This window comes from Hyperolius riggenbachi, chromosome 10 (genome assembly GCF_040937935.1).
Source record: "Hyperolius riggenbachi isolate aHypRig1 chromosome 10, aHypRig1.pri, whole genome shotgun sequence".
NCBI lineage: Eukaryota > Metazoa > Chordata > Amphibia > Anura > Hyperoliidae > Hyperolius > Hyperolius riggenbachi.
Window position 1 is genome coordinate 138,715,729 of NC_090655.1, and position 18,074 is coordinate 138,733,802.

Consider the following 18,074-nt stretch of genomic DNA (forward strand, 5'->3'; position numbering starts at 1 on the left):
ACAGATCTTCAATAGATTTTAGCATGAAATGTATTAAAACCCTGTGTGTGCTTGCCGGGTCTCCCAGTACCCCAACAATTTTCCCCTCCAGGGACTTGGGAGTGAAGCAAGAGGAAGGAACATTCAGTGGTGAGAGGAGCCCAGAACCGAGTCAAGGACAGGTGAGAGTAGCTTAGTTGCTTGCTGAATTGACTGCTGCTAGCAACATGCTCCCGACCCGCCACCTATCAAGTTATTTGCTGCATCAATTTCTAGCAGGTTTGATCAAATAATTAAATTGGCTGCACATCAATGCCAAAAATTAATAGGTCTATGGCCACCCTAAGGTGAGTCCAGTGCTGTAAATTACACTTGCATCAATCACCAGAGACAATAACCTTAGATTTTTGTCATTTAAACACAACTCTGGAATTCCAGGACACTTCTATTTAGAATTTGGACTAGAGCTAGAAAGCTCATCAGATTTCATGTCAGAGTTAATTTTAAACTGTAAAGAAACCCATTTTGAGCAACTAAAACTGCATACTTACTTAATACTATAAGCGTTTGAAGTGGCTACAAAGTGACCGATTGTTAGTTTGTGATATTTTTGTACACTATCATTTAAATCAACAACCGGCGTTGGTGGAAAATGTTGATCTGTCTTGCCCAATTTGAGTGAACTACAACACACTGACCATATAGGGGACACGGGAACAAACAGGTGAACACAGACAGGTGACATGGGAACAGCCAATCATTACACTGACCCCCTCCCCATGTGGTCAGTGTAACTAGAATCCTATATTTCTAACACTGTGTATGGATATTGTTAGGTAATGATAGGTATGTGCAAAAAAACTCAGCTGCAGCTATGCCTCCTTGCGCGTCAATCAGCGCGTATATCCACCTCTTCCCGCCCCTCTCAGTGAAGGAAGACTGAGGGTCGGGGGAGAGGTGGCGATCCATGCTGTTAGATGAGGTGTGATTGTCCCCCGCCCCCTCCGGGGAGTTTGGGGGGATTTAGCTAGATTACAGCCGCAGAGATGCTGCGTTTTAGTTAGGGATATCATGTTAAAAACATTTTTGAAATAAAGGGTATCATTCGTAAAGCATGCGGTAATGCTGAAAACAGCAGACTTTCCCGAGCACTTAGCAAAGTGTCCATTCATAAAAGCTGTTTCCGCATGAAAAGCTACAATTACCGAGCAGGGAGATAAATTACCGCCTTGTGCGGTGAACACCTCCAGCATGTCGTAAAATGTATTTGTCAATTCATAAAGAAGAGAGCAGGTGGCATTGACACGGAGAACTGATGTCGTCTTTGAAGAGGCGATAAGCCAGCTGAAGACGCGACAAGCCAGCGGATAAGAACAAAGTTAATGGGGACAGATCTCCCCTAGGCAGCAGCAGTGAGAGCAGAACAAACAAGGCTTTGCAAAATACCCTAGACTGTGTTTTTAACCTCCTTGGGTACTTGTTTTCAAATATTTCACTTCAGAAAGCCTGCATGTGTTAAGTTTCTTGAAGTTTTTCTAAGTTGTGGCAATTAGATAGTTTAGAAAGACTAATAGACAGATTCAGAGACGATTCAGGGCTGTCAGAGGCAGTAAAAAAAAATGCACATCTAAAGGGAAGTTGGGGCTCCCTTTTATTGTAACGCTGTCTCTGCACGGAGACCAGGATTGTAACTAATCAGCCGGCTCATTAATGTTACGACTCAGCCTCATGTTACCGACAACTCAGTTCGGAAAATTTCCGCATTTCTACCGCAGGTGCGAAAATATTTATGAATTGGCACACAGAAGTCTAAAATACCGAATGCGGTATTTTCCCTTCCAGATCTTATCGCACTGCTTTTATGCCAAAAAGATGAGTTTTTTTTTTTTTTTTTAATGAACAGTCTCTTTAAGGGATGGGCATACTAGTCTGTGATCAGTCGTTAATCTCTTATTTCGAACTATGGTTATCACAAGTGTGTTGTAGCTTAAGGGTGTATACACACATCCAATTTGGACTGGCCAATGATGGGCCTTTTTGCTACCTCCATGTAGAGCAGGGGTCTCACACTGGCGGCCCGCGGGCCATTTGCGGCCCTCGTTACATTGATTTGCGGCCCGCGCCGGCAAGACACTGAAGCAAACTACTTTTCTTCGCTTCAGTGCTCCCATAGTTAATCCGCCTGTCCCCAGCGCAAAATGAGGGCTACAGAGCCCCCAATTCCCCCAGGGGGCAATTCGCCTACATTTCTTGGAAGGGGCAGAGCTTTCAGCTTCAGCTCTGCCCCTCCTGACCTCAATCTCGGTGGATCGCTGCCTCTGCCCGCCCCTCTCACTCTTCCTTCACAGAGAGGGGCGGGCAGAGGTGGCGATCCGCCGCGATTGACGTCAGGAGGGGCAGAGCTGAAGCTGAAAGCTCTGCCCCTTCCAGGAAATGCCAGACAGATAGCCCCCCGGGGGAATTGGGGGCTCTGCAGCCAGGGGCGGCGCCACGCTGGGGCTTACCCAGGCTTCAGCCCCGGCTGGCGCATCATTAGCCCCTATTGAAGCCCCCCGGAAGCTCGGCTAGACAGCCAGGCAGAGGCAGGCAGGACTCGAACTTAAGTCGGAACTCCGAGACAAGGTGGGTAGGTGGGTGTCCTCCTGACTCATGTCCTGTAGCCAGCCAACTTCCAAATTGTTTTTTTGCCCTCCTGTGCTGAGCGGCCTAGCAGCACCAGCAGCAGGCACCACCACCAACCACCATCAGGCCTGCTTGACTCTGAGTGAGCACTCCCCTGGACTGGTAACGCTGTCTCTTATGTGCATTTACTGGGGTAACGCTATCTGTCATTACGAGCAGTAACTGGTGAAAAGCTGTCTCTTATGTGCATTTACTCGTGAAACGCTGTCTGTCATGATGTGCATTTACTTCATATTTTTTTTTAATGCAACTACATTAGTTAGCCCCGCCCACATGATGTCACGACCACGGCCATTTTGCGTCCGTCTCATCCTGACTTTGCCTCCTGCGGCCCCCAGGTAAATTGAGTTTGAGACCCCTGATGTAGAGTGTCAACAGATTTGGACTACTATGAACAGATTGTGTAGGTAACCTCTCATACTACATGTAAGTGGTAACTGACCATACCTCAAGTGTAACTCTAAGTAAACATGCATTTTAAGGACAACGGAAGTGAGGGGGATGTGGAGGCCAATCAAACTTTGTGTAGATCTGGCTGTAGGGGCAGAGAATCTGCAACACCAAGAGTGCTTTTCAGATTGCCAGCGCCTTGAAAAGTGCTTGGCTACCAAAACCCCTCCATAGCAGCGTTGGAATTTTTTTTAACATCGCAAACTTGTAGCTTTTTTTGGGGGGGGGGGGGGGGAGAGATGCAGCTTAAATGAATGAGCAAAAAATGCTAATTCATTCATAAATCGCTTTGAAAGCTGATTTACAAAATCACTATCAAATTACACTTACACTAGCAATAGTAATTTTGGTGCTCGCTAGCCCTGAGATGAAAATATTTGAGTTCATGCCAGATTATGCAAAAAATATGCACCTTGTAAATGGACCAATCTAGTACCACCCAGGTTTAAATGGACAGGATTCAAGCTGCATAAATTTGCATGATCTCTGAAACCTTTGCATCTCATTGATCATCCCTACCTCTCTGCCAAGGCCTTCCCCTATCAAAGTTTGAGACTAGAAGCAGTTTCCTGACATTTAGGGCCCATTCACACTTAATAGAGCAAAATGGTAGCGCTTTGCACTACCGTTTTGCACTGGTGATTTTTCCATGATTTAACGTGGAAAAATCACTGGACAAATGTGCGTTCTTGGAGTGATCGTGATTAGCGCCTCGATATGTTAATACCGTTTGGCAATTGCCGCTAATCGTGGAACGCCCACGATTGGTGACAGTGAGATCACTGCCATTAAGTTTCTATTGCGCTGCGTACATCAAAAAAGGGTGTCGGGGGGGGGGGGGGAAAGGGCGCGTGGTGTTAACGATAAACAGTATTATCGTTTATTGAAATATTGTGTAGAATTTCGTTTACAAATAGTGTTAAGAATTTATAAATCACTAAATGTGTATGAGATCGGCAATTCTTAAAACGTTAATCTTCCCTATTTGTAAACTGAAACTTATATTTACATTAGTTAAAAACCCTCCCTGTACCTATCCCTAACCCCTAGACCCCCTAGGGTCTAAACCTAAGACCCTAGGGTGCCTAGGGGTGCCTAAACCTAAGACCCCGCTGTTGGTGCCTAAACCTAAGACCCCGCTGTTGGTGCCTAAACCTAAGACCCCCCCCCCCCCAGTTGGTGCCTAAACCTAAGACCCCCCCCCCCCCCCAGTTGGTGCCTAAACCTAAGACCCCCCCCCCAGTTGGTGCCTAAACCTAAGACCCCCCCCCCCAGTTGGTGCCTAAACCTAAGACCCCCCCAGTTGGTGCCTAAACCTAAGACCCCCCCAGTTGGTGCCTAAACCTAAGACCCCCTATGGATAATGTTTTACAGACATTAATAAATAAAAAATGTAAATAAAAAAATGTAATTATTTTTTTTGGGTGGATAATGTTTTAGAAATAGTGATTTAGTATCTTTATAAACGTTATTCGTCACAGGCTCATTTTGTAAAGTTAAATCATCACAAACCTAGTTATAAATCCTTAAAAATCTCCGGGCGCCGTTTGTTAAAACGTTAATAATCTCCGACGCCTTTTTTTCCCTGTTCGGCGCCCATTAAACGATATTTATAATGGGAGTGAATGGGGCGCCCTTTTTGTCCTCTTGTCTCATGCGCCCAAATCTCCTGCTTCCTGTGTGCTAGTGCTTTAAAAAGCACTAGCTCTTCAGCGATTAGCAGAAATTGCCTTATCGCCCTAGTGAGAACGTGCCCTTAGGCCTCTTTTCCACGGTCATTTGAACTGTGTGCTCAGCAAGCAGTTACCAGGCAGCAGTGAGCAGTTGCGTTTAACTGGTTCCTGACCGACGCAGTACAAATCTACTTCCAGCAGGTGGTGCTCTGACTGGACATAGATTCAACGTCCGTATGAATGAAGCGTTACGGCCGATCTCGCCGCTCTAAACCTGCTTCAATTCACTCGCTCTGCCGTCTTTAAGAGGATATAGACGGCAGAGCTCTGTAAGCAGGTCAGGAGCCACTTTCATTGGCTCCTGACCGTGTAGTCATGGAGAGCCACTCACATTGGCTCCCACTGATAGTCAGGAGCCAATGAAAGCGACTCCTGACTAGCAGACAACGCTCTGCCGTCATAGAGACGGCAGAAAGGGTTGCCCGTGGCGATGAGACAGCATCGAGCGGCGGGTAAGTGCGAGAATTCGTTGGGAGACGGCGTTTTACTCCTTTGCTCCTTGAGGGGTTAGACACTACCGGTACCGAAGTGGTCAAGAGGCATTTAACTGCATATCAACTGCCAGTGGAAAAGAAGCCTAAGGCCTCTTTTCCACAGGCAGTTGATAGGCAGTGAAATGCCTCTCAAACTCTCACAACTGCTTGCTACTGCCTAGTAACTGCTTTCTGCTGCCTGGTAACTGTTTGCTGAGCACACAGTTCAAATGCCTGTGGAAAAGAGGCCTTAGGCCTTGTTCACATTCTAAATCGCCAGCACTATCGGAAGCACTGACCGTTTTTCTAAGCACTTTTGTGGAGCAATGGATTTTTTTCACTTTCTGAAAGTCAGTCAGGAAGTGAATTATTTGACCCCGGTAATGAATAAATACAATGCACGGAAATCGCAATTCAAAGCGCATTTTCAAGCACTTTGTGATTTCCCTTTACTTTCTATTAAATGGCAATCGCTCAGAAAATGGTGCAGGTACCGCATTTGCAATTAAACACTCAAACTAAAACGCTTGCATTAAAAATCATTGCACAAGCGCTTTTATTTGATCTACACCTGCATGCAATGTTACCGCAAAACATGCAGGTTTACTGGCTACAGTCAAGCATGCTTTTCATTGACTTTGCTTCATCATATGTGCAACACTGCTGTGCAGATCTGTTGTGCTCATGATGTCACAGAAAATGTAAAGCAATGGTCAAAGTGAACATGGCCTTACTTTAGATTTATAAGCAGATTGGGCCCACAAGGATATTATGCCTGGTTTTCCTTCTCCTCCCTTTTTATTTATATTTTTTTCCAGACTGGACTACAAAAAAATGCATTCAATGTAAACCATTCCATTACAATTGCATTGCGTTCCGTGCTAATGTGAATTCGCACTCCCAGATGTCAATACTTTCAGCAGGTAGGGAATCTGGTCCAGTTTCAATCTGCAAACAGTCTGTATGCAAGTCAAAATTATTTGCATATCATTGACCATCTGAAACAATCAACATCATTCTGTGTTGACAGTGCACACCATCGGTTTCCCCTTTCGATATGTGTATGAAAGGGAGAATGTATGGGGGGGGGGGGAGGGGGTGCAGCTCTTCTACCAAACTAGACATCTTGCTCATTGGATTGATGCTTTCAGTAAATATAATGGTTCGGCAGCCATTTACACTTTCTTAGGGCAGTTAAACCGTGGGCTCAGCAAGCAGTTACCAGGTGGCAGTGAGCAGTTACCAGGAAGCCCATCAGGCTAAATGTTGCTGTTAACTTTTATTACCAGTTAATGAACTTGTCTTGGACTTTTTTCCCCACTGTTACTCAGAATCCATTTTTATACGCTTTGCAGGCACCATCGTAGGACAAGATCAGCAATGTTTCAACTCCTTTTTCTTATTGCAGGTAACTATTTTAGCTGTGTGTGTTTTTTTTTTTTTTGTGTTTTTTTGTCCCCCCCCCCATCTTTGTCCTTTACTTTAGTAAGAGAATGGTGTTTGTATGAATTAATAGGATTGCACACAGTGCTATGCAACACTACAGTTAGCACTTAATTGTGATCATTGACGAATCCCTGTCAATGGGCGAAACTTTATTTTTGCGTTTGATGTGATCTGCTATCTAGTCTGTCATGCAAAAATATAAAAACCTGTATTGCATGTCAGCGACTTGCTAAGTGGTGCAGCGATGTAAGGAGCATATCTGGTAAAAAAACACTTCTACCACGACTTAAGATTACTAAAACAAAGCTATGATTAAGAAACATGTCAGTTGTATGATGTGTGGTGATTTTTGGATACGTCCACAATAAAGGCACTTGCTTTTTATGGACATGGTGCGGGTATCCCTTTTGTCTTAGTTTGCATCAGGATTGGCTGTCCTAGTCCTGGCACTGTCCCATAATAGAGAGCAGTTGCCTCCATTTTTCGCTTTGAGATGACTAAAGGTGCATATTAATGATACAATCTTCAGAACTATCAATTATCCAATTGATTAGCATGGAGAATGATCGCTGCACCAATCCGTTTTATGGATTGATTCCCCTTATTGCATTGGATTGTACAATTTTTCTCCCAGTTTGAGCCCAAACAGTTGTGACCGTCCGATCGACTAAGAGATCTGGGGCACTTTTGGGCACTCCAGCTGGAAAATAGGTGTGGCCATGAACCAGAGTGTCGGTGTGGTCATGGGTGCAGTCAAATTTACATGAACTTAACAGTGTTCTAAGTAGGCCTGCCCAGCAAAATGCTTGAAGCCCCCCTCTCCATCAATGCAAGAAATAAATAAATGCAGCATGTCACATAACTAGGCAGTTACCTGGCTTCTGTGCTGGCTGGTCTGGCTTTCTGCTGTGCTGACCTGCTGTCAGGTTGTCTGGCAGGCGTACGTTAAAAAGGGGCGCTGGGAAAAAGGGCGCGGGGTTTTAAACGATAAGCATGGATAACGTTTAAAAATGTATTGTACTATATTTCGTTTAAAATTAATGTTTTATAAAGTTATAAATCATTAAATAATGTGCATTAAATCAGCAATTGTAAAAACGTTATTATACGTTTCACTATTTAAACGAAAGATTAACGTTTAAAAAAAAATTACTAAGTAACCCTCCCTGTACCTACCCCTAACCCCTAGACCCCCCTGTTGATGCCTAAACCTAAGACCCCCCCCCCCCCTGTTGGTGCCTAAACCTAAGACCCCCCCCCTGTTGGTGCCTAAACCTAAGACCCCCCCCCCCCTGTTGGTGCCTAAACCTAAGACCCCCCCCCCCTGTTGGTGCCTAAACCTAAGACCCCCCCCCCCCCCGTTGGTGCCTAAACCTAAGACCCCCCCCCTGTTGGTGCCTAAACCTAAGACCCCCCCTGTTGGTGCCTAAACCTAAGACCCCCCTGTGATCAGCATTAATAACGTTTCAAAAACATATTGTGCGGTTTTTTCGTTTAAAAATGTAAAAAAAAAAAATGAAAAAAAAATTGTACTGTTTTTCGTTTAAAAATGTTTGAAAAAAATATTGTACTGTTTTTCGTTTAAAAATATTAAAAAATGTATAAATCATTAAATAATGTGTAATCATGAGAAGCAGTAATAAAACATTAAGTCTCCGGGCGCCGCTTTTAAAACGTTATTTTTCTCCGGCGCCCTTTTTTCCTATCGGGCGCCCATTAAACGATATTTATTATGGGAGTGAATGGCGGCGCCCGATTTGTCCACTAGCCTCCTGCGCCCTTTTTTACTGTTCCCGTCTGGCAGTCCCTCCCCCCATAGCATTCCCTAAACTTCTAGTGGACCATCTCCCATGATCCCACAGGCCTCCCACTGAGGCACCACAACTTTCAGCATGCCCCATTGAATAACCACAACTTTCAGCATGCCCCATTGAATAACCACAACTTTCAGCATGCCCCATTGATTAACCACAACTTTCAGCATGCCCCATTGATTAACCACAACTTTCAGCATGCCCCATTGAATAACCACAACTCTCAGCATGCCCCATAGAATAACCACAGCTCACTGCATGCCCCCATAGAGGCACCACAGCACTCAGCATACCCCCATTGATGCATCACAGCTCCCAGCCTGCACACCATTGAGGCACCACAGATCCCAGCATGCCCCCCTAAAGGCCTCACAACTCCACAGCTCTGAATCTGCCTGGGGGACATCCAGGGCACCAAGAATTGATCCATGGCACGTGCCACTGATCTTTGGGGCTAGCAATGCCCCTGGTTGTTTTACTTGGATGCTGTATAGATGCAGTGATTTTCTTTTTTTTTTTTTTTTTTTTTCTTTTTTTTTTCTTTTTTTATTAATCTAACTGGAGTGTCTGTGAACGTTCTTAATAGAAAGGCAAGGCCAGCATTAGTCTCATTCGATGTTTACTTCTCCCAATAAGGTGTTTCATCCTGTCTGGCTTACAACATTAGCGCAAAAGTGGGCAACTGTAAGTAGCGTATTCCTTTTCAGGCGTCTTAGCTCACGTTGGTGTTGGTGAATTGATAGGGGTTTTTTAAATATTCACTGTTTGCTCTGGCACTTTAATTTCAAAGAGACTGTCTTTTTCAGCTTAATCTTCCCTTAATCCTATGATAGTGTTCTTACGAATTACAGGTTCCGATTCCTTCAGTGTGTTGTTTTGTGCTGTATAACTAGGCTACAAAGCTGCTTGGGCAGAAATGTCACTTGTCTGGTTACGTTATGCAAATATAGTTAGCTTATTTTACTGGTGTCATATGGCTCTTTTCGTCCTTTTACAGCTTCTTACTCTGCCAAAGCTTCACCACAAACATCTCTTGTCGACTGCCCAGATTCACACTCTGACTTCTGCTTCCATGGCACATGTCGCTTCCTGGTATCTGAATCCGCACCTTCTTGCAAGTAGGTATTAAGTAGTTTATGGAGGCCTGACAATTAGCATATTAATTACTTGTATTCCATTCTCAAATCTTAGCAAATTGAATGTCCCATACAGTCCTTTTGTATAGATCATACATAAAAAAAACCTTATACAGTCTATCTAGCTTTTCAGGCTTCTTGACTCAGGGCCAGTCAGAGGCAGAGGCAAGAGGCTCCAGCTTCAGGGTGCAATGTAGGAGGGGGCGCACGACTCACTCAGTTATCATTCCCCTATTGTGTTTGAAGCAAAGAGAAATGAGAAAAGGGGATACATGGCAGTGACTGCAGCCAGATAACTAGAGATTACGGTGTTGGCGGCCCTGGGGCATCTCGTAGTCTAATAGCAGTCAGTGTGTGAAGGCTGAGGTGGGAGGGATAGAGGGGCGCACATTGGTATCTCAGCCTTGGGTACTGGAGGACCTTGTCCCGGCTCTGTCTTGACTCTACTGGAAACCAAGGCTTAGTCCTAATTTTAATTATGTTTTAGCCACAATACTTTAACATACAACAAATAACTAAGGATGCATAATGTAAAATGGTATGTCAGAAGTGCAGCTCACTAATTCTAGCACGATTAATGTCCTTTGTGCTTTTTTTATTTTCCAGTTTAAGGTTTTGTTATGCATAGTATTTCTCTTCCAGATGCTTCAAGGGCTACGATGGTAGTCGATGCGAATATGTGAATCTGATGCTGCTGATGGCTACAGATCCTCGGTCCTTTCTGGCGGTGGCACTGTCAGTGACCTTTGTAGTCATATTAACGCTAATAGGCAGCACGTGCCTTGGAATCTAGTAAGTGCTCCAATATCAAATCTTGTGGTTGTGTTTTTTGTCCTTTTTTCGTTTTTTTTTTTTATATATTCATAATTTCCATGGCACTTACCAACAATTAGCGGTCATAAATCATGCAACAAAATACAATGTACTATACAATGGTTTATAAAGGGGTCTTCCAAAATTATTGGAGCTCTAGTTCTATCAGAACATGGAACTGCTAGATATTATGAGCTTGTTAGGGCATCTTGTGAGCACTCCATACTATAGCAATGTGGTAAATATTCTAGCCAAGGAAACGACTCCAAGTTTAGTATAGACTTTGGTTTAAGCTTTTGGCATCCTTAAATTGATCCTGAATGGGAGAAGATGGGATTTCTCTTAATTGGGATATACATGTGGACATAATTGATAGGATGGGGTCACAAGTACACTAAGGCCACATACACACATCAGACCATAGTCTTTTTTTGAAAATGAAGGATCACAGACCAATTTTACCCCCTTCCATGCAGTATGAGAGCCATACCGTCAGTCTTTTCTATAGAGCTGAACTCCCCATCAGAAAAAAATCTTTGAAAGATGCTGCACACAAAGATGCTGCACACAAAGATGCTGCACACAAAGATGCTGCACACAAAGATGCTGCACACAAAGATGCTGCACACAAAGATGCTGCACACAAAGATGCTGCACACAAAGATGCTGCACACAAAGATGCTGCACACAAAGATGCTGCACACAAAGATGCTGCACACAAAGATGCTGCACACAAAGATGCTGCACACAAAGATGCTGCACACAAAGATGCTGCACACACACAAAAGATCAGTATCTGCCAAAGATCTGTTCCTGCCAAAGATCTGTTCCTGCCAAAGATCTGTTCCTGCCAAAGATCTGTTCCTGCCAAAGATCTGTTCCTGCCAAAGATCTGTTCCTGCCAAAGATCTGTTCCTGCCAAAGATCTGTTCCTGCCAAAGATCTGTTCCTGCCAAAGATCTGTTCCTGCCAAAGATCTGTTCCTGCCAAAGATCTGTTCCTGCCAAAGATCTGTTCCTGCCAAAGATCTGTTCCTGCCAAAGATCTGTTCCTGCCAAAGATCTGTTCCTGCCAAAGATCTGTTCCTGCCAAAGATCTGTTCCTGCCAAAGATCTGTTCCTGCCAAAGATCTGTTCCTGCCAAAGATCTGTTCCTGCCAAAGATCTGTTCCTGCCAAAGATCTGTTCCTGCCAAAGATCTGTTCCTGCCAAAGATCTGTTCCTGCCAAAGATCTGTTCCTGCCAAAGATCTGTTCCTGCCAAAGATCTGTTCCTGCCAAAGATCTGTTCCTGCCAAAGATCTGTTCCTGCCAAAGATCTGTTCCTGCCAAAGATCTGTTCCTGCCAAAGATCTGTTCCTGCCAAAGATCTGTTCCTGCCAAAGATCTGTTCCTGCCAAAGATCTGTTCCTGCCAAAGATCTGTTCCTGCCAAAGATCCGTTCCTGCAAATTGCATTCATAGTCTATGAGATCTGCAGATCCTCATACACACCTTGTTTAACTGACATTCATCTGCAGATCAGACAATCATCTGCAGATCTGAAAATCCATCCTGGTGGATCTGATCTGCAGATGAATGTCAAACAAGGTGTGTATGATCTGCAGATATCATGGTCTATGAATGCATTTTGCAGGCGCGGATCTTTTGCATGTCTACAGCATCTTTGTGTGCAGCATCTGACAAAGATTTCTGTCTGATGGGGAGTTCAGCTCCATAGAATAGATGTAGGTATGGCTCTCATATTACATGGAAGGGGGTAAAATTGGTCTGATCTTTCATTTTCCAAAGACTATGGTCTGATGTGTGTATCGGTGCCCAAGAAGACTACATTTCAATAGGGTTTCTGAAGACTGAAACATCAGATATAGAGAAACCAACAGGCTGTGGACTCGTGTCTAACATTTAAATGAAATTACTTTCCTTGGAGTTCAAAGAACTGTAACTAAAGAGATATGGAGGCTGCCATATTTATTTCCTTTTAAACAATACCAGTTGCCTTGGCTGCCCTGGTGGTCTCTTTGGCTGCAGTAGTGTCTGAATCACACCATAAACAAGCATGCAGTTCCTATTTCCTTTATGTCTTTCTTCCTTTCTGTTTTATAAAGTCCATTTTGCTGCAATAGTCACCTCAATTTAGTCTAATGTGAATTTTTTTATTTTTTCCCTCCAAGCTTTTGCAGAATAAGAAGCACGAAAATTGGTGTTACTCGTCTAAAGAACACAGATATTAATGGTACATATGGCGGTCTTTGCACATCACCGATGTGGTTCTGTTATAACACTTGTATCCTGCTATGATTCAGAAGGTTCAATGTCCCATGGGTTATTCTACTGCTACATATTAGTTTGCATAATGTTTGCAGTAAATCTGTCTTTAATTGCTGAGAATGTCAATGGTGTTAAAAGATGGAAGGAACCTAGTTTCCAGCTATGTCATAGTAACAGATGCAAATGTGATACGATCATAAGTCTTAACATCTTCATTCTAACCTGTCCCGAGGCAAAGCTGTCTAATTTAACCACTTAACCCCAAAGGGGTTTTTACCCTAATGGACAAGAGCAAATTTTCACTGTTCAGCGCTCATCCCTTACATTTACCAATAGCTTAATCTATATCCTTTTTTTTTTTTTTTTTTTTTTTTTTTTTTTCCACCACCAATTGGGCTTTCTGGGGTTAATATTTGTTTTCAGTGATTACTTAATTTTCTATGCATGTTAGAGGGGAAAAACAAGGAAAAAATACTTTCTCCAATTTCATCCCCTATAGTTTTAATATAAACACTGCTACTGTACATAAAATCCAAAAATTTTAACTGCCTATTTGTCCTGGCTATCACATTTTAATTATGTCCCTAGTACAAAGTATAGTGACAATATAATATTTGGAAATAAGGGTATTCTTTTTTTTTTTTTTTTTTTTATACATGCACACGCGCACAGCAGCAGCACTGTTTGACTGAAAAAAAACGTCCTGGAGCCGTTAAGATGCTCTAGCAGGACGTTTTTATAAGTCAGCTTGTCATTAAGTGGTTAAAGTACCTCTAAACTGAGTTTGGTTTTGTTTGTTTTTTTGTTCTGGCTCTTTTCAGTGCCCCCTGTGGTCCATGCACTGTTCAGCCTTTAGGGCTCGTTTCCACTGTTGCGACGCGATTTCGCCGGCATTCAGACGCTTGTAAAAACGCATGCGGATGCGTTTCCGCATGCATTTTTACCAGCGATTTCGCGTGCGATTTCGCATGGCAGGGTGCCATGCGAAATTAACCATGACACTGCCAGGGCAAAATAACATTGAAAAAGGTGCGAAATCGCGGGTAAAAACGCATGTAACAAACGCATGCGTTTTTACTATTAAATACATTAGCGGCGATTCGCACGGATTCCCGACGCAGGCGAATTCGGTGGGTCCCGTCGTGCAGATTTGGCCCGCAGCCAAATCGCTCCCGCACGCCGCACATGTGGAAACAGCCCCGGCCACTTCAGTGTAACAAGCGAATCCGCATCTCGTCGCCGCATGCGGATTCGCTATGGTGGAAACGAGCCCTTATTCTCCACTGAGGAACTTTGATTATGGGTGGGGAGGAAGTGGCAGTTCTCCTCCTCCTCTGCTGCTCCCTAGGAATACCCCTTTCACTTCCTGTTCATCCTTCAAATAGACTTTGTCACTGCACACTAGGGATGATCAAAGATGTACATATTCCAAGTTGATGCACATTTATGCAAATTTGTATACAAATCTATGCAGCTTGAAAATTTAATACATTTAAATTTAATAATACCTTTAAATATGGGTTTAAATTGATCCACTTTCAAACTGTGTAAATTTGCAGAAAAATGTGCATCATTTCAGAATTTGCATCTCATTGATCATACCTACTACACACAGTGCGCAAGAAAGCTGTGACATAAATGCTTGTGCAGCATAGTTCCTGATGGTAACGAACTGGGCCCAGGTATTTACAAATATCCTAAAGCGTGCACCTTGCAGTTCTCCTGCGCACTGTGTGCAGTGACATAACTGTATCAGAACAATAAACTGAAAGGGGCATTCTTGGGGATGGGCGGAGAGGGGAACTGAGACCTTCCATCCCTCGTATCAATTTTGTTTCCAGTCTCTGCACCTGCTCTAAAACTACAATATCCTTCCTGTAATGTGGTGCCCAGAACTGAATTCCATATTCCAGATGTGGCCTTACGAGCGTTAAACGGAGGCAATATTATGTTAGCATCTCGAGTTTTTATTTCCCTTTTAATGCATCCCAAAATTGGCTGTAGCTGCAGCAAAATTGACATTCCTTTGTCGAAAACAAAGGCTGAGCAGTGTGAGCTCAAGGGATGCTGGAGGAGGGTAAGGATGGTGCTGTGACATATGTCGCAGCACTGCACATAAACCATTATTAAAAGCAAGAAAATGATCGGTTCAGGGGTACTTTAAGCACAGAGATTAATTTATGCTGGATCCACATACCTTTTGTGCATTGTAAATCTTCTCTGCCCAACTATCCTTAAAGGGACTCCGAGCAGTGCAGAAACTATGGAAAGATGCATATCATTTTAAAGCTCTCTTTCTCCTCTTTCCAATGATATATAAACCGCCGCCCTACGCCTTTTAGTTTTCGCTAATTTCGCGATTGAAATTGCCGTGGCCGCGATTTTAACCGCGAAAATAGAGAAAACTAAAAGGCGTAGGGCGACGATTTAGATGTCGCCAGAAAGAGGAGAAAGAGAGCTTTAAAATGATATCCATCTTTCCATAGTTATATTGTATTACACAGGACGACACTTTCCCCAGTGTCAGCAGCTCCATTCAGCAGAATGGAGCTGCTGACTTTAGGAAAAAGTCGCCCTGTGTAATACAATGTAACTATGGAAAGATGGATATCATTTTAAAGCTCTCTTTCTCCTCTTTCTGGCGACATCTAAATCGTCGCCCTACGCCTTTTAGTTTTCTCTATTTTCGCGATTGAAATTGCGGCCGCGTCAATTTCAATCTCGAAAATAGCGAAAACTGAAAGGCGTAGGGTGGCGGTTTATATATCATTGGAAAGAGGAGAAAGAGCGCTTTAAAATGATATGCATCTGTCCATAGTTTCTGCACTGCTCGGAGTCCCTTTAACCCTCCTGGCGGTTTATTAACCCATTCAGGTTCCGTGGTTTTCACGTGAGAAATGTTCACCTCTCATTCATTAGCCTATAACTTTATCACTACTTATCACAATGAAAATCTATTAACCCTTCGCACACTCACATGCAAATGTTCAAACAAATGCATTCACAGATTCACTCATCCAGGCACAACTGCCATCCCTACAGCTAAATTAAAAGCCAGGGTTTTAGTTAACAGAAGAATGCATTCTTATGCTTAGTCACCTACACTGCGCAGAAGTACCCAGGCAAACATAGGTGTCCTAACTCTGGCCCTGTAACATGCATAGTGCAGACATGCAAACACATTCATTGCATCAAACCTATCAATGGATTAGGAGCACACATCCTAACTTCCTCTCCTGGGAAAGACGGTGCATCTTACCAATCGCACAAGGGCGCTAACGTTGTGTCCATGTGCACCATGCGCATACACCAGCATAAGCTGTGTGCATGCTGACAAATACATACAGGGGAAGGAGGGCGTGCACTGAATTGGACCCTAGCCACAGGGGTCAGTAGTAAAATGGAAATACATATATCCAGGCACATTGCCTCTAGTTAGGACATTAAATAAATTATTAGGGAAAGGGAGGTGCTGAAGGAGGTGTGGCTAGAAAACAGCATGCTGACAAATACATACAGGGGAAGGAGGGAGTGCACTGAATTGGACCTATGTTTGCCTGGGTACTTCTGCGCAGTGTAGGTGACTAAGCATAAGAATGCATTCTTCTGTGAACTAAAACCCTGGCTTTTAATTTAGCTGTAGGGATGGCAGTTGTGCCTGGATGAGTAAATCTGTGAATGCATTTGTTTGAACATTTGCATGTGAGTGTGCGAAGGGTTAATAGATTTTTGCTGTTTTCTAGCCACACCCCCTTCAGCACCTCCCTTTCCCTAATAATTTATTTAATGTCCTAACTAGAGGCGATGTGCCTGGATATATGTATTTCCATTCTACTTATCACAATGAACTGATCTATATCTTGTTTTTTCCGCCACCAATTAGGCTTTCTTTGGGGGGTACATTTTGCTAAGAGCCACTTTACTGTAAACGCATTTTAACAGGAAGAATAAGAAAAAAATGGAAATTCATTATTTCTCAGTTTTCAGCCATTATAGTTTTAAAATAATACATGCCTCCATAATTAAAACTCACGTATTGTATTTGCCCATATGTCCCGGTTATTACACCGTTAAAATTATGTCCCTATCACAATGTATGGCGACAATATTTTATTTGGAAATAAAGGTGCATTTTTTCCATTTTGCATCTATCACTATTAACAAGTTTAAAATAAAAAAAAAATATAGAAATATTTCATCTTTACATTGATATTAAAAAAGTTTAGTCCCTTAGGTAAATATTTACATTTTTTTTTATAGTAAACATTTTATTTGGGTAGTTTTGGGAGGGTGGGGGGTAAACAATAGATTTATAATGTAAATGTGTGTTCATTTTAATTTTTTTATTTTCAGTTGTAGTATTACTTTTTGGCCACAAGATGGCGGCCATGAGTTTGTTTACATGACGTCACTCTAAGCATAACACGCTTAGAGTGGCGCATCGGGGAGGGAACGGCCAGAAAAGGCGCAGCTACCGAGAGAAGCTGTTGCTTTTTCAGCGGGGGAGAGGAATCAGTGATCGGGCACCATAGCCCGATACACTGATTCCCTGGCTACCGAATCCACGGCTGGGAGTGCGCGTGCACGCGCACGATCGACCGCGGGAGCACGCATGGTTCCTGGACGTAGTTTCTGCGTCCAGGAACCAAAATAGGTTAAAAACCACCAGGGGGCAGCGCAGCAGTTTTTTGTTTTTTCTCGCTACATGATAGCCGCTGTGCAGCGGCATCCCCCCCACCCGCTCCAATCACCTCCGGCAATCTGCAATCAGGAAATCCCGTTCAAAGAATGGGATTTCCTGGAGGGCTTTTCCCGGCATGGCGCGTCGAATCGGCGCGTAGCGGCGGCGATCAGTGTGCACACACAGCTAGCAAAGTGCTAGCTGTGTGTAGCAAAAAAAAAATTATGCAAATCGGCCCAGTAGGGCCTGAGAAATCCTCCTGCGCGACTTAAGCTGAGTACACACGTACGATAACGATCATTCGAAACGAACGATAACGACAATCGGACCGATAATCGTGCGTTCCAAATTTTCCAACGATCTTTTTTGGGACAATAACGACCGTTATCGTTCAATCCGACCGATCCAACCCGGCTGATTTTTTTCAAAAGATAATCGTTCAATCGTTGCAGTGTGTACAAAGATCGTCCGATAATGATTATCTGTGGAGTAGTACGCATGTTCTTATTGCCTGTCATAACGTCACTCCCGTTTGCGCACGCATTTTTTTATCGTTCGTCGTTCAGTACTTTATACTTATATCGTTCACGTGTGTACAC

General features: G+C 43.4%; 1 protein-coding gene across 5 annotated transcripts in view; it reads left to right on the forward strand.

Moving 5' to 3' along the window:
* LOC137536206 (protransforming growth factor alpha-like) overlaps positions 1 to 18,074 on the forward strand; it is a 40,683-nt gene that overhangs the window by 17,734 nt on the left and 4,875 nt on the right. Inside the window, exons 2-8 of one of the 5 annotated variants that reach the window (XM_068258304.1) lie at positions 92 to 161; positions 2,921 to 2,999; positions 6,673 to 6,725; positions 9,214 to 9,261; positions 9,575 to 9,695; positions 10,356 to 10,505; positions 12,698 to 12,759. In XM_068258304.1, the coding sequence (XP_068114405.1) occupies positions 2,935 to 2,999; positions 6,673 to 6,725; positions 9,214 to 9,261; positions 9,575 to 9,695; positions 10,356 to 10,505; positions 12,698 to 12,759 (499 nt within the window). In that variant the 5' untranslated portion in view covers positions 92 to 161; positions 2,921 to 2,934. The remainder of the gene's footprint in view (positions 1 to 91; positions 162 to 2,920; positions 3,000 to 6,672; positions 6,726 to 9,213; positions 9,262 to 9,574; positions 9,696 to 10,355; positions 10,506 to 12,697; positions 12,760 to 18,074) is intronic. The other 4 variants (XM_068258303.1, XM_068258307.1, XM_068258306.1 and 1 more) reach the window with 4 other exon arrangements.